This window comes from Mustela lutreola, chromosome 6 (assembly GCF_030435805.1).
Source record: "Mustela lutreola isolate mMusLut2 chromosome 6, mMusLut2.pri, whole genome shotgun sequence".
In the NCBI taxonomy this organism is placed as follows: Eukaryota; Metazoa; Chordata; class Mammalia; order Carnivora; family Mustelidae; genus Mustela; species Mustela lutreola.
The window spans coordinates 1,613,798-1,627,158 of NC_081295.1; the positions used below are offsets into that span (position 1 = coordinate 1,613,798).

The following is a 13,361-nucleotide window of genomic DNA, read 5'->3' on the forward strand; positions in this document are numbered from 1 at the left end:
GCCCCATCTCAGCCCCGAGCTCACACCTCACGTGCTCCTACATTCATGCTGTGACGGTCGCGACGCGCTGCCCGGGTGCGGCAGCCGGGCACAGTCACGACTCAACCTGGGGAGGACTCTCAGCCGTGCACAAACCCGGGTCGTCGCCGTCCGGCTGACCTTCGCTCCCGCTGGCTTCAGACGCGTGCCCAAGCCACTGGCCAGCTCTCCGGCGTGTTTTGTGATGCTCTGCCGACCGAGCTATCCGGGCTCTTCTCTGGAGTGTTTTGGATTGAACGTCAGACAGCAGCATTCCCGTGTTCCGCTGATGAGGACTCCCATGTCCACACGCGCACCGCACTGTCTAACCCCACATCGCGACCTTAGCAGGACGGATCCGGGTCCCCTGGCTGTCCCCACAGCGTGCGGTTCACAGCTGGGTGCGGGCGCTGTGATCACAAGCCCGGTGCATCTCTCCTGCTGGCTCCTGTCTCCCTTCCTGGGGGTCTGATTTCTCAGAGAACTAGGGTCACTTGTCCTGTGATGTGTCTCCCCTTCCGACTCGCAGATTTCTTGCTCTGGTTCAGAAGGACCCTGAGACTCTGTTCGATGGAGGCTTGGCTTTGAGGCCCCAGTTTCTCTGTCACGAGTCTGTCTACACCTCCCATCCAACACCACTTCCTGTCTGAGCATCTCGCTTTTGGGGAAATTTCGAGGGCTTTGGGTTCCAAGGGCTTCAGGAACCTTCCGTGGTAAAGATCCTGCTGACCCCCAGGGGTCTTGCGCCCACGGAAGTCTGTCCCCCCAGAGCCATTAGGACTTTCAAGTGCTGAGTTCTAATTGTCTCACATACTCCGTGTCCGCATCAGCCAGACTCTTCTACAGGGAACACTTTCCGTAGCCAGCAACCCGCAGTCCATTTCATAATGGAAAGCCATCATAATGTTGATCTCTCTGTAACTTCTAGAACAATCGGGTGAAGGTGTTTGACTCTTGGCACCCACGGCTACTGCAGAGCCCCATGTCCCTGCGCGTGGAAGCCAGGTGGGGCGCTGGGGTTCCTGCTGTCACTTCCAGGCCTCCTGGGTACAGAAAGCTAAGAAACACGCAGGTTCTGAAGAGAACACGAAACCGCGAGCTGGTGGTCACCGTGGCCGTTGCACGAATCTAAAACCAGTTGGGTCACCCGGCTACACAGGTTCGAGGCTTGTGTTTCCTCCCTAATGCTCTACACTTCAGGCCCACTCTCACCTGTGCTGGCTGGTTCGGGAGCCGGAAAACCAGATAAAACGAAGGTGAAGTTGCCTTCCTCACACCCCCCCACAGGTAGGAACCTTGTGGCGTCTCAGGATGCATGTGCGCCCGGAGGCTCATCGGTGTCTCGCTCCCGTGGAAACTAAGCCCCAGACCCCGTCATTATCCAGGAGGCTCTCTAAATTACTCCCCGGGGTGGGGCATCTGGGAACCGTGGGAACCACCCCACCGAAGGCTCCTCCAAAGACGGTGTGTTGGGGATGTCACTCACGTCGTCCACGGCGTGGACCACTCCTGCGGGCGCCGAGCTGGGGGCAGAAGGAAGTGAAAACGGGCGTCACGGTGGCGCCCCCGTCCGCTTCCCCACCATCCACACTCTTCCACACTCCTTCCTTCCTTTCTCTTTTCTTTCAGAGAATGCGTGAGAGACGGACCACACGCGCGTGGGCTGAGGGGAAGGGGCAGAGCCGGAGGAAGACAGAGTCTCAAGCAGACGCCACACAGCGCAGGGAGCCCGATGCGGGACTCGATCCCAGGACCCTGAGACCACGACCTCAGCCGAAGGCAGACGCGTCCCTGTCTGAGCCCCGCGGGCGCCCGACACTACACCACGCTCATTCCTGCTGAGCCCGCTTTTGTTTTCACCGTCTAGACCTCCCCAGCGGTGCGCTCCTCGTCTCTGGTTTGTCTCTCTGCCCCCTCTGCCCGCCGCAGCTCCCTCTGGTGTCAGAGTCTCTGACTCTTCCCGCTGCTCGGCTTCCCTCCCCTCCTCCCTCGTCACACTCTCTGGAAGCGTCTTCTCCCACGCCTCTGCTCTTCATTCCATACCCCTGTGTGTTGTGGGAGAGACAGGACATCTCTACCCCAAGTCTCAGGTGACTGATGGGCAGCAAACCTCACAGCACAGTCTCTGCCTTCGGGAACTCAGGTCTTTGAGGGTAGTCGGAACCTGGACAAACGCAACGTGCTCCAGAGCGAACATCGAGTGAGCACAGGCGAGGCAGGAACGTGAGGGAAGGTCTGCGAGGCCACCGGGGCCGTGCCGCTGGGGCCGTGCCGACGGCCGACCGGCAGAAGCAGCACTGGGCAGCGGGACTTCCTGCGACGGGGCGAGCAGCCCAGCCCCGGCAGTGAGATGTCGCTCACGCCACGGGAACCCCACACTCAGGGAGACACCTCGAAGCAAGACCGCCAGCCCTGTGGTATGCCGCGGTTCCCGACACACCTGGCTTTCCGACCCTTTGACAGACGGCTGCTCCCCGGCCACTACGGCCCAGCAAAGTCTGAGCTAGCAAAGTAAGACCGGATGAGAAAGATATCCACTCTCTGTCAAAGAGATATGAACTGTGTTTCACACTGTAGGGCAGGCCCGGGGCCTCCTGAAGACCTTCCAAAGTCACGTGCTAGACCATATGACACACACACCAGCGAGACGCAAGGCAGGCCCCTCCAGGAGAACAAGATTTAGGCGGACAAGAGGAGGCCCCCGACATGAGCCAACTTACAGGGCAGGGGTGAGAGCCTGTTGGCCGCAGAGCCCCCAAGGCTGACCTAAGGAAAGCAGGGGGCTCGTGGGCAACATCGTGTAGGCCGGAGGGCCCGGAATGTGGGATCCATTCCACAGGCAACGGGGCTGACCCTTCTGCAAGGGTTTGTTTCATCTGGGGAAGAAGGCAAGGTCCTATTGAGACAGTTTTCAAGTCAACAGCCAACTAAAACCAACTAAAACCACGTCAGGTAGTTCTGTGCGACTCATCAATACCACCAGAACTCTGTCCATGTTACAACGACCAGCCGTGTCCACACAGAGGACCTTCTCACACCCCGGAAGGCTCTTCAGAGTCAGTAAAGAAGGATACCCCTTCCCTCTGATGGACTAGCGGGCAGAGCACGACCAGTCAGAGCCTGGCCTTCTCGATTGCTGAAAGGAGCCTGACCCCATTGGGCCCCAGAATCCCTATGACCACACGGGGCTCGCTCAGAACTTCCCGCCACATTCAAGCCACATTCCAACGGCCTATTAACTCCTCAGCTCCTTCCAGAAAATCACCCTCCCCCAGAGCATGAGAAATCCCGCTTCGGGGCAAGGGGCAGGAACAGAGGACGCACAGGAAATGGCTGCACTTTCTTTTTCCTTCAAAGAGACAAGTGCGCATGCGTGCGTGCACACACACGCACACACACACATGCACATGCGCACACACATGCGCACATGCGCACGCACACACGCGCGTACACACGCACGCACACATGCGCACGCACACACCATGCAGAAGCAGATCACCTGTCCTGGGAAGCTTGACCATCGAATTCCTCATCGGAAGGCAGCGGAGGGCGAATCCGACAATGAACTCTGACATTCCCTTTTAGCTCCTACAACCAGAGAGTTTCCACCTGTGAGCGGAGGAACCGTTTCCCGGAGAGGACATCCCGAGGACTGGCTTCTGAGCAAGCCCCCAGGAAGGGTACTGGGCGCTCAGTGCTCTTTCAGGCTTTTAAAAATCCCCACGTGAATGTGTTCCCTGGCAAATGCCGGTCCTGTGGTGCTCGGACGCGCTTCCCGGCGCGGCGCCAGCCTTGTTTGCCGACGGGTCCTTTCCCAGCGTCGGCACCATGATGAAGCCGTCCGTTCCTCCTTCACGGCACAGCGTGTCAGAAACACAAACTCTGCCACCGTGTCCCCTGGAAGCCATGCGTCCCCAGCGCCTCCCGCCAGCCCTTGGTGCACAGCTGCGCTGCGCACTCCCCCGACGGCTAAAGCACCGGGTTTTCATCGCTCCTGAAGGGCCGTGTCCGGAACAAGCAGCTCATCTCTAGCTGCACATTTCTGACCTGCTGACTGTCCTTGCAGCCTTGACCCTAACGACCTAGTCCGTGCTTGGGACTGTCACCTGACACTGGGGATGCCGCACCCACCGGAAGGAAGCCACACACTCCTCCCCAGCACCCCAGATGACAAACACATCAGTGGGAAAGCATGGGAATTGTCGGCGTGGCCGTGGTTCTAACAGAATCAGACATCGGTGGGGGCAGACGTGGGCTTGGGAACCAACACTGTGTCACAAGACAGGAAAGACCATGCAGAAGGAGGGGGAGGGCCAGGCAGGAGAACCTGGGAGACAGCAGGTGAAGGGCAGTGTCAGGTGACCTAAGAGGCGGCCACATCCCTGAGTGAAGAATTGTCACCAACAGGAAGGGTCGGCCACCTCCACTTCACGCGCACCAGGCCTCCAACGGCACAGCCCAGTGTGGTCCGTGAAGCCTGGGGGAGGGACCCGGTCCCCAGACTGAGCCTGGGGTCTGAGCTCCTGTGGCAGGGCTACAAGAGGGACTCCCGCTAACAACCACGGTGCTGCTGCTGCTGCTGCTGCTGTGAGTTCCGGCATGTTCTCTGGTTTAAAAACTGATCTCAGCTCGCAAGGCGATGCTGCTGGCAGTCACCTCTCTAGGCACCTGCTCTCACCCCACGTCCGCATCAGCCTGCACCTGTGCACCTGCATTCTGCTTAGCCTAGGGCTCTATCCTGTGGAAATATTTTGGGATACTCCTTGCCATTCGATACGTTTGGTATAAATCCCTCTCAAATTGTTTCCATCAAGTCAGTGAGAATTAGGTTCCAAGGAGTCTGGGCAGAGCCCAGAGGATTTCCCTGCACAGTTTCTCTCCTGGTTGTCTTCTGGGTCGGGGTCCTGTCCTTGGCTGATCCGGCCTGCCCCTCCTCCCAGCGCCTTCTCTACAGACACAAAAACCCAGGGGGCAGGGGCTGGCCTCCGAGCTCTTATACTGACATTCTGGTCATTAATATTTCATGTCATGCTTGTGCAAATGCCTGGCTGAAAACCAGACACTCTGCATATCTCCTCTTCTCTTGATGTGGCACCTGGAAACCACAAGGGGACATCTTCATTTTCGCACATGCTTACTGGTTCCCGTGAGCAGCACGTTTGCCGTCTGAGCAGTCAGAAACCATTCCCTGGTGATCGGTTCCAAATCTTACACTGGACTCACAGCTGGTTGGTTCAACCGGTCGCCACGCACAGCTGTTTTTGCTGCAGCAGCATGAATAAGACACCTACGGACTGATTTACAGGCTAGAGGGCTCTTGGGTCCCCGGGTCTCTATGACGCTGAGACCCACTGTCTGTCAGCGGGTCTTCCAGGGTGCAGAACGCAGCTGGGGGTCAAGCCTCCTCCCCTGGCCTGGTTCCTGCCGAGAGGGCCAGCCCGGCCCCTTCAGGCCCCGGGGGAGCGCAGGGGACCGGCAGCTCCTGGCTGGTCTCTCACCTGGTCTGTGCAGCAGGGAGGCACGAGGTCAGGACGAGGTATGTACACGCACCAAGCGCTTCCAGAGCGCCTGGCTGGCCGGAAACGCGCAGTGGATGCATCTGCTGCGGTGGCCCGGAGCCCGAGCCCCGCCTGCAGGCAGCCTAGGACGGGGCCACACCGACCCTTCACGTCACACCGACCCGTGGGGGAGCCCGAGGGCACTTCCCAGGAGCACAGGCTCCGTGGGACCCTGAGCCCGCCACGCCCCCCGACCTCCCAGGAGCAAAGCAGCTCATCCAACAGACCATCAGCTCCGGCCTCGCCGGAGCACACGCGGAGCCGGGGTCCACGCACCGCCCGGGCCTCAGCCCCACACCGTAGACAGGAAGGCCAGCCAGCCTCGGCGTCCTCCCGGCCACCGAGGAAAGCCAGGGCCAGCGCCGGGCGGAAGGCTGAGCTCTAACGACCCCGGCTCACGCGTTCCAGGGGCCGCCCTCGCAGACCCCAGGGCACAGGCCTGCCCCTGCCCTCGCACACAGCCAGGGGTCTCACCGCCCCGCCCCACCCCCTGCCGCTCAGCCCCGCCCCTTCCAGCCTGCGGGCCCCGCCTCCCACAGGCCACGCCTCCCACAGGGCCACTTCCCCCACTGGTCACGCCTCCTCACTGGCCACACCTCCCCGAGGGCCACGCCTCCCATCAGGCCCCACCTCTCTGGCCACACCTCCTCGCCTACCCACCCCCACCCCCACCCGGACCTTTCACGGAGGTCCCTCCTGCAGGTCCCCTGTCCCGCCCCCTTTCTCGGACTGTGCAGGGCGCTCACCACCAAACGGTTGTGCAGCACCTTCCTCTTCTGCCTCTCCAGCTCATACCGCGCGCTCACCTCCTGCAAGGACCTCTCGAGGCGGCCCGCCTTCGACTGCCAGGCTGCGGGGACAGTTTTACCCCAAGTGTGAATGCGGTTTGGGAAGAGGATCTTGAGACCCCCGTGACCTGCGCCCCCTGCAGGAGATTGCTGCGTCCCGAGGGAAAGCCGGGGCTCTTCTCCCTCTCCCCACAGCCCCCTTTCCAGAGCCGAGGCACACTGCGGCCCGTTAGATGACCCAACGGTCCCCTTTCCTGGAGTGTGTGTCTTGGAGGACCCCCCGCGAGCATGCACGTGCCCACCTGTCACCTGGCTCGAGACCCAGCAGGAGGGTCCCTGAGCGGAACCCTCCCAGTAAGGTTGGCCTCAGAGCCAAAGCACCCTGCTCCCCGGGCTGTAAGTCTGGTAGGTGACAAGAACATCCCCATCTCCACCCAGTAGTGACCGAGCCCAAGAAAGAGGTGACCAGACGGAAGGGACATCACACCACACATCAGGGACATCTGACACAGGGGACTCAGCAGGGACGCGGCCCCAGCGCAGCGCCAGCATCAGCATTGACGGGGCTCTTATCATCCCCAGGGGACAGGGGAAATCTCATGTCCATTCCCAAGCAGCAGCACAAAGTCACAGCTGAAGCCAACTCCAGTCCCCGGCAGGCCTCTGTCCCTGTCAACGGGCCGGGCAGCCATTGGGTTAGGGCCTCACCTTACCTAGCAAAGCCTCGTGGCAGAGCGGTGCCCTCTGCACGGCCGCCACCACCTCGGAAAGCCCGTCCTGCAGGTGCTCCCGGCAAGCTCTGAAAACCTCCAGAGAAGAAGCTCGCAGCGCCTCTGTGTCCTGCTTCAGGGCCTGGACCAGAGAACACACGCGGCGGAGATAAGGTCATGGGTCACACGGCACCATCTGGAATAGTCAAGTGAGGGCCTGTGAAACAAGAGCACAGCCACACGGGTAACACAATCACACACAGACTTCCCAGGACCTGCGTCTCTTCAGAGCTGAAGCTCTCTAACGTTAGAGGGAGGACAGCTTCCTGTCGGCCGCGGACTTCCTCACGAGGCCGGCCAGGCCCCAGTCCCCACGCCGGCCTCCGCACGCAGGAACGGAGCTCTGGCCTCTTGCGCCGACCGCCCTCGGGACCACACTGTCCTGAGCACACGACGACAGCCATGCTGGCCCCTGTGCTTGTGAGACCCACGTCCAGGCGCACACGCAAGGGTGTTCAGTGAACTCGGGGGGCAATGGAGCCGATAAGCGGTGCCCCCCACGTCAGGGGCTCTTCCCTTCTGAGGCCGTGGGACACTGTTGGGCACCAGGACAAGTGGCCCAGAAGGAAGGAGCGGCCGTCCTGGGGTTTGACCTCCAGCAAGTGAACCGCGAGATCCCCGCCCATCTGAGATACACGTCCTTGGGTTAAGTCTTTCTTTTCCGTGAAAGGGAGACCATTTCCGTATGTTCCATATCAGAAACATTCTGACAGAATGTCCACACTGACATCTCGCACCGCAGAGGACGGCGACTCCGCACGCACTCCCGCGGGCCGTGGGCAGGAGAACGAGCCTGCTGGGGGGACTGATGGTGTCTGCAGACGGCGTTTCTGCTCTTGTCATAATGATCTTTCTTTCCCTCCTAGTTTCTGCCCCGGTCCCTTGTTTGTGAGGAAAGGTGGACAATGCTCGTGGACACACCGCAGCATAAAAATAACCCAGCACCGGCTCGCCCTGGACACTTGCCAGGCGCCCTAGAGCCACGGCCACGCTCTGACTTTTCTTTCCGGACAACTTAGCAGTTTACCGGGAGCCACCCCTGGGACTGCGGTGGCGAGCGTCTGGGCTGTCCGGGCCCCAGCAAAGCCGCGCCCTGCCCTGTGACACTGGATTAAAGGAGAGGCCCACCCTGCCTCTCCGTGTGGCGGGATCAGAGCTGTGTCACACAGCCCGGCCACGGCCACACAGTGCTTCTCCTTCCCGCGTGGGCTCAGGACCCCAGGCCTCCAAGTCGGCAGGAAGGCAGAGCTCCCGACCTGAGCGCCAGGGGCCCATGTCCCCAGCACAGGGAAGCTTCTCCCGCCTCGTGAAGAGGGCCACAGGGGCAAACGTGCCGGGACCCCACGCCTGCCGACTGAGGAGCTTCGCTTCCTACAGCAAGCCTCCTCCTAACCCCTTCAGACGGGATCTGGGCTCGCAGGCTTAAACTTCCCCAGTCTCGCCAGAAACGGCCCCGTGAGTGAGGGACGCGGACAGCCGCGTGTAAACACAGGGACCCACTCGCAGAGCTGCTCCTACCTGAACGCGGCGCCAGAGCTGGGGTGCGGCCAGGGCTGCGCTTCTCCGCGGGGGCTCCCGCTCAGGGCACCGGGAGCAGAGCTGGGTGGCCGCGCCAGCCCCCTTCCCGCTTGTTCCTCGGTGCTGTTGTGCACAAGAGAATAAAAGACGGTCAAAGTGTCAGCCCCTGGGAGCAGGTGCACTCCTCTGAGCGGAGGCTGTCCCACCGGCCCCACCTGCTGCGGCCTGGCCGCACCCCTCGGCCTGCGCAGGGCCCCCAGGGGTGGCGGGTGAGGAGGGTGAGGCGGCACGGGGGCACAGAGGGTGCAGGGACAGGAGTACGGTGCGGGGACGATGGGCTCACGCGGGGCCGTGTGGACATGGGGCGCAGGGGGTCCTGAAGGCATCTGCCTGCGGCAGGTGTTTAAGGACCGAGCTGTCTGGCCCCGTGAGTGGGGCAGGGTTGGGGGACCGCAGACCTCGGCAATAACAGGGTCGCTGCTTGGCTGTTTCCTTCAGGGCGATGCCAAGCGCGCGGAGATTTTCAGGACAGAAACCTTGTTTGGGAAGACGGCTCCGGGAGGTCGGTGGACAGGACGGAGTGGAGGGGGCTGTCACGGGGGACAGAGTAGAGGAGTCAGGACACATTCAGGGACAGACTTGGCATGTGCAGGAGGTGACGCAGTGGGACGAGACCGGGACCCCTGCAGCTCCAGGGTCCCTGTCCTGTGTGGCCAGCTGCGGAGGGGCCATGACTCAGGTCCTGAGGGAATGGTGATGCATTCGGGATTCTGCTTTGCTTTGGTTTGTGCTCTACGGTGTTTGAGTCCTGACGCTCTCGTGCTGTGTCCTGGTGGCTCATAGTGGTGCCGACGGCCTCCCGCAGAGACCAGCCGCGGCGTCCCACGAAGAGAAAACCCGCAGCTCGGTACCAGCAGTCACAGTGCCATGGCAGCTGCTGCTCAGGGAGAGCGACTCGCCATGACCTCACCACGTCCTTATGATGTCCTAACCATGTCCTTGCCACGTCTTTACGATGTCCTAACCACATATCTAACGTGGCGGCGCGTGGCTGCAAGCCGAGGGCACGTGAGCTCGCTGCATGAGCAGGCACCGGCTTCTCTTCAGGAAGAGTGTGGAGGCAGAGGACGCGGGCCTCCCAGCACGGTGGGGCCGACGGGAGACACCTGGTCCCCAAAGCGCCCCTGCGGCAAGGAGGAGACCCAGCGGGTGCGGGGCTCCCCTCCGCGTCGGCCCCGGCCGCGGACAGCACCGAGAGCAGGCGGGAGGCCAGCCACGGAGACGGCAGCACCTGGAACAGGAGCCGCTGTGGGGCCGGGACAGGCCAGGGTTGGGGGTGAAGCACCCTGAGGACCGGTGCCGCCTGAGCATGGGGGGCCAGGACCGCCCGGCTGCGGATCTTTCCCTGGTGCTTGAATGCTCTTCACTACAACTCTTTCTGCAGCAGGGGACAGGGCGAGCCTGCTGTCGGCGGGGCAGGGCTGGCCCCCTCCGTGCCGCACGGGAAGCCTGTCCCGTAGTAGATCCAGGGCTCTGCGCGCTGTGACCCGGCACACTGCCACCACTCCAGCGACTCGGGACAATCCTTATCTCACGGGGACGCGCTGGGCAGGAGCACGGCCGGAGAGTCGAGGCCCTGCCCCTGGCTAACAGGCATGCGGCCCCAGGCTGCGTCTCTGCTGACGGACAGGAAATAAAGTAAACCAGAGAGTGATTGCATTGAATTCGGCTCCTCTGCTCCGACCGAACTCCTCTCGGTGCCCGGAAGGTAGGAAAGCGCCGTGATGGCAGGTAAGTGGATTCTGTCCCAAGGGCCCGACAAGGGAGAGAGGGGATGGGGCTCTGTTCCCTCGGAGCCGCTCTCCCGTCCCCTCTCTCGTCGGCGCTGCACAGCGGGGGGCGTCCAGTAAATGCCAGAGAGGAGACGCGCTTGTGACTCTTGGGACGGATCCGTCGGAATGGCCGGGGTCGGCACTGTCCCAGCGCGCCGGGCCCCGCTCCTCTCCACCCCTACGCTGAGGTCGCACGGCAGCTCCCACGGTTGTGGAAACCCACGTCTTCCCTGGACTCCAGACCGCGAGGACAGGTGTTTCCTTCCAATCAAAGCTTTTGACTGTAATTCACCCAAAACCATGTCAAGCAGACTCTTCCCGTGTGCCGGGAGCAGGAGGGACGCCCGAGCTACATGTGCGGCACTGAAGGGGACACGGAGGTTGCTGGGGGGACGGGCCAGCGCGGCTGGAGGATGTGTTCTTGATGTGAGCCCTCCACACTGAGGAGAACCTACACGCAGGGGCGCTCAGGGCAGCCCACCCACCCACCCCAATGACGGCTCCAGAGAACCCACGGCCCGTCCTGTCCTGGGCGCAGCAGGTACCAGGAGCCACGTGGGCACGGGCCTGTGCAGACTACAGCTCGGGGGCGTCGCGCGGTTCACTGCTCCACCCATTATGTGGCTACAGACAAAACGGAAGCAAACAAAGGCCCTAAGCTCTGAAGGCTCAGATTCTCTCGGAAAACATATAACATACGTTTATTTAAACATCCAGACCCGTATTCCAAAGTCTCCGGTACCGACTGTAGGTCCAACGGGAATTCAGAGGGAAATGAAGTTGAGCGACCGAGTCTGGCACGTGGGATACGGGGCCATCTGGCTTCCAGGGCCAGGCTGGCCAAGGAGGGACAGGCGGAAAGCCACTGGTGCCCGAGGGTACTGAGCAGCAAAGCCCGGAAGCAGCAGCTCAGGGCTCTGGGGAGGCAGCGGATTCATTTGGAGAGAGACACTGAAAACAGGAGCAGTGTCCACGAGTAGGACAAGCTGCCCTGGACGTGTGACCAGCCACTCTCTGCAGCTAGGGCGAGCCTGGTGGACAGCGGCTCCTGGAAGAGTCCCGCGCGCCCTTCCCCTTGCATGGGCTGCACAGGAGGCCTGCGCCACAGAAGGAAGATGTTCTGTCTTATAATCATCAAAAATGACGAAGAAAGACTTACCATACAAATGCCAAAAATGTTTCAGGCTTTTTGTGTAACTGACTATGCCTGATGATCTTAACTGTGAAAAACATGTTTTCAATTTCATCTCGATGACACTTGGGAACACGGCTGGAGCTTCGTGGCGGCCCCCAGCAACAGAAGGTCGTGAACTCCACGAGCCACCTGCTCCACACGTCTAGCCCTGCGTGGAGGAAGGAACCCCGGGCGCGAGCTGTGGGGTCCAGCCGCCGGCCCATCTATGCCCCTCGGAAGTGCCGTGGGAAGGCTTGGGTGCGACGCCGGAGATGTGCTTCACTGGGGCTCGGGCCAGAAGTGCTCGCAAAACGAGCAAATAAATTAGTGCTTCATTTAGGAAACAGTACGGAGAGCCCCAACTTAACCGACAAGTGTAGTGCAGCTAACTCCAGCTCAGTGGAACGGGACCAGGTAATTCAAGGAACATCAAGGGTCGGCAGACTGAGTTCTGCTGGGGGGCCCTCAGGAGAGGTCTGCAGAGGTCAAATCTTACCGATGAGGGACACAGACGAGCCCTGGCTTTCCAGACTGGCTTCTGTTAACAAATGGCCACCACCTGGGAGACTCAGGACAACACAAGGGCATCGGCTCACGATCCTGGAGGCCAGCACCCCGCCCAGAGGCTTTGGGGCAGGACCTGCACACCTGTCCGGCTCCCGTGGCCACTGAGGTGCCCTGGCCATGCTGCATCATGTCCCCTGCTCCATCCTCATCTGGCCTTCTCCTCCCCCAGGGGCTGCATGGTTTGTAGGGCCCAGCCGGGGCTCCGGGGGCAGCAGCAGCTGGTGGGCTGTTCGAGACCAGGAGGGACAGGCTCCTGCCGCCAGGCTCTCTCTGCCCTGCCCCCTCCCTTCCAGGTGCGTGGCGGACCAGGGTCCACTCACGCCAGCACGAGCGTCCTTGCCAGGATGCCAGGATCGCTCGGTACGTGGGGGAGGGCAGGGGATGAAACTGAGCGGCCCGAAGGTCCTTGCGGGTACAGGCAAAGGGGGGGGTCACGATGGCTGGGCAACCACGAGGGGTCTGAACACCCACTCGTACACTTCAGCTGGGGGAAGGCATGTCCGTAAGTCGGACCTCAGTAAAGCGCAGGCCCCTCAGTAACTTTGTCCTCACTAGATCCTTGTGGGCACGGGACCTGACCTCGTGCCGCCTCGGAGGCAGGGGTCCTGGCTACCTCGCTGCATGGCAGGGAGGGAAGGCCAGGACGGGCGGCAGCCTGGAGCCTGGGGAGGACTCCGTCCACCCCACCTGCCAGACGCGTGGGGGCACTACCTGGGCCAGTCGCAGGTGAAGAACGGCGTTTTCCGTTTCCAGTTCAACTATCCGCTCCTCTTTGGCCTACAACAAGGACCAAACAAGGGAAATTATGACCATAATCAATCGCATCAGTAAGCACTCCCCCCTCGGAAGGAAGCCAGCCCCCGCATCAGTGAAGAGCTGCAGGGGAGGTCAGCTGGGGCACGGGGCTGTTTCCGACACAGACAGAGCCCGCGTGCCCCGCATCTATGACCCCCACTCCAAGTGCAGTCCCCGGCTGCCGCTCCTGGGGCTTGTCGGAAACGCAGAATCCCACATTATGGCACATAAATTAGAGCCCAATTAAACTGCTGAAAAAGCCCCACCCCAGATCTACCAGAGTCTGCGTGTTAGAGAGAGCTCCAGCGGACCTGTATGTAACGTAAAATCTGGAACACACT

The 13,361-nt window shown here is 61.4% G+C and overlaps 1 protein-coding gene across 3 annotated transcripts in view; it reads right to left on the bottom strand.

Moving 5' to 3' along the window:
- The window catches only part of KIF25 (kinesin family member 25), a 44,350-nt gene that overhangs the window by 23,744 nt on the left and 7,245 nt on the right, over window positions 1-13,361 (bottom strand). For 2 of the 3 annotated variants that reach the window (XM_059176520.1, XM_059176519.1), the window contains exons 2-7: window positions 12,937-13,002; window positions 8,653-8,775; window positions 7,078-7,216; window positions 6,323-6,426; window positions 3,518-3,606; window positions 1,505-1,541 (exon numbers count right to left, since the gene is read on the bottom strand). In XM_059176520.1, the coding sequence (XP_059032503.1) occupies window positions 1,505-1,541; window positions 3,518-3,606; window positions 6,323-6,426; window positions 7,078-7,216; window positions 8,653-8,775; window positions 12,937-13,002 (558 nt within the window). The remainder of the gene's footprint in view (window positions 1-1,504; window positions 1,542-3,517; window positions 3,607-6,322; window positions 6,427-7,077; window positions 7,217-8,652; window positions 8,776-12,936; window positions 13,003-13,361) is intronic. The other variant, XM_059176521.1, reaches the window with a different exon arrangement.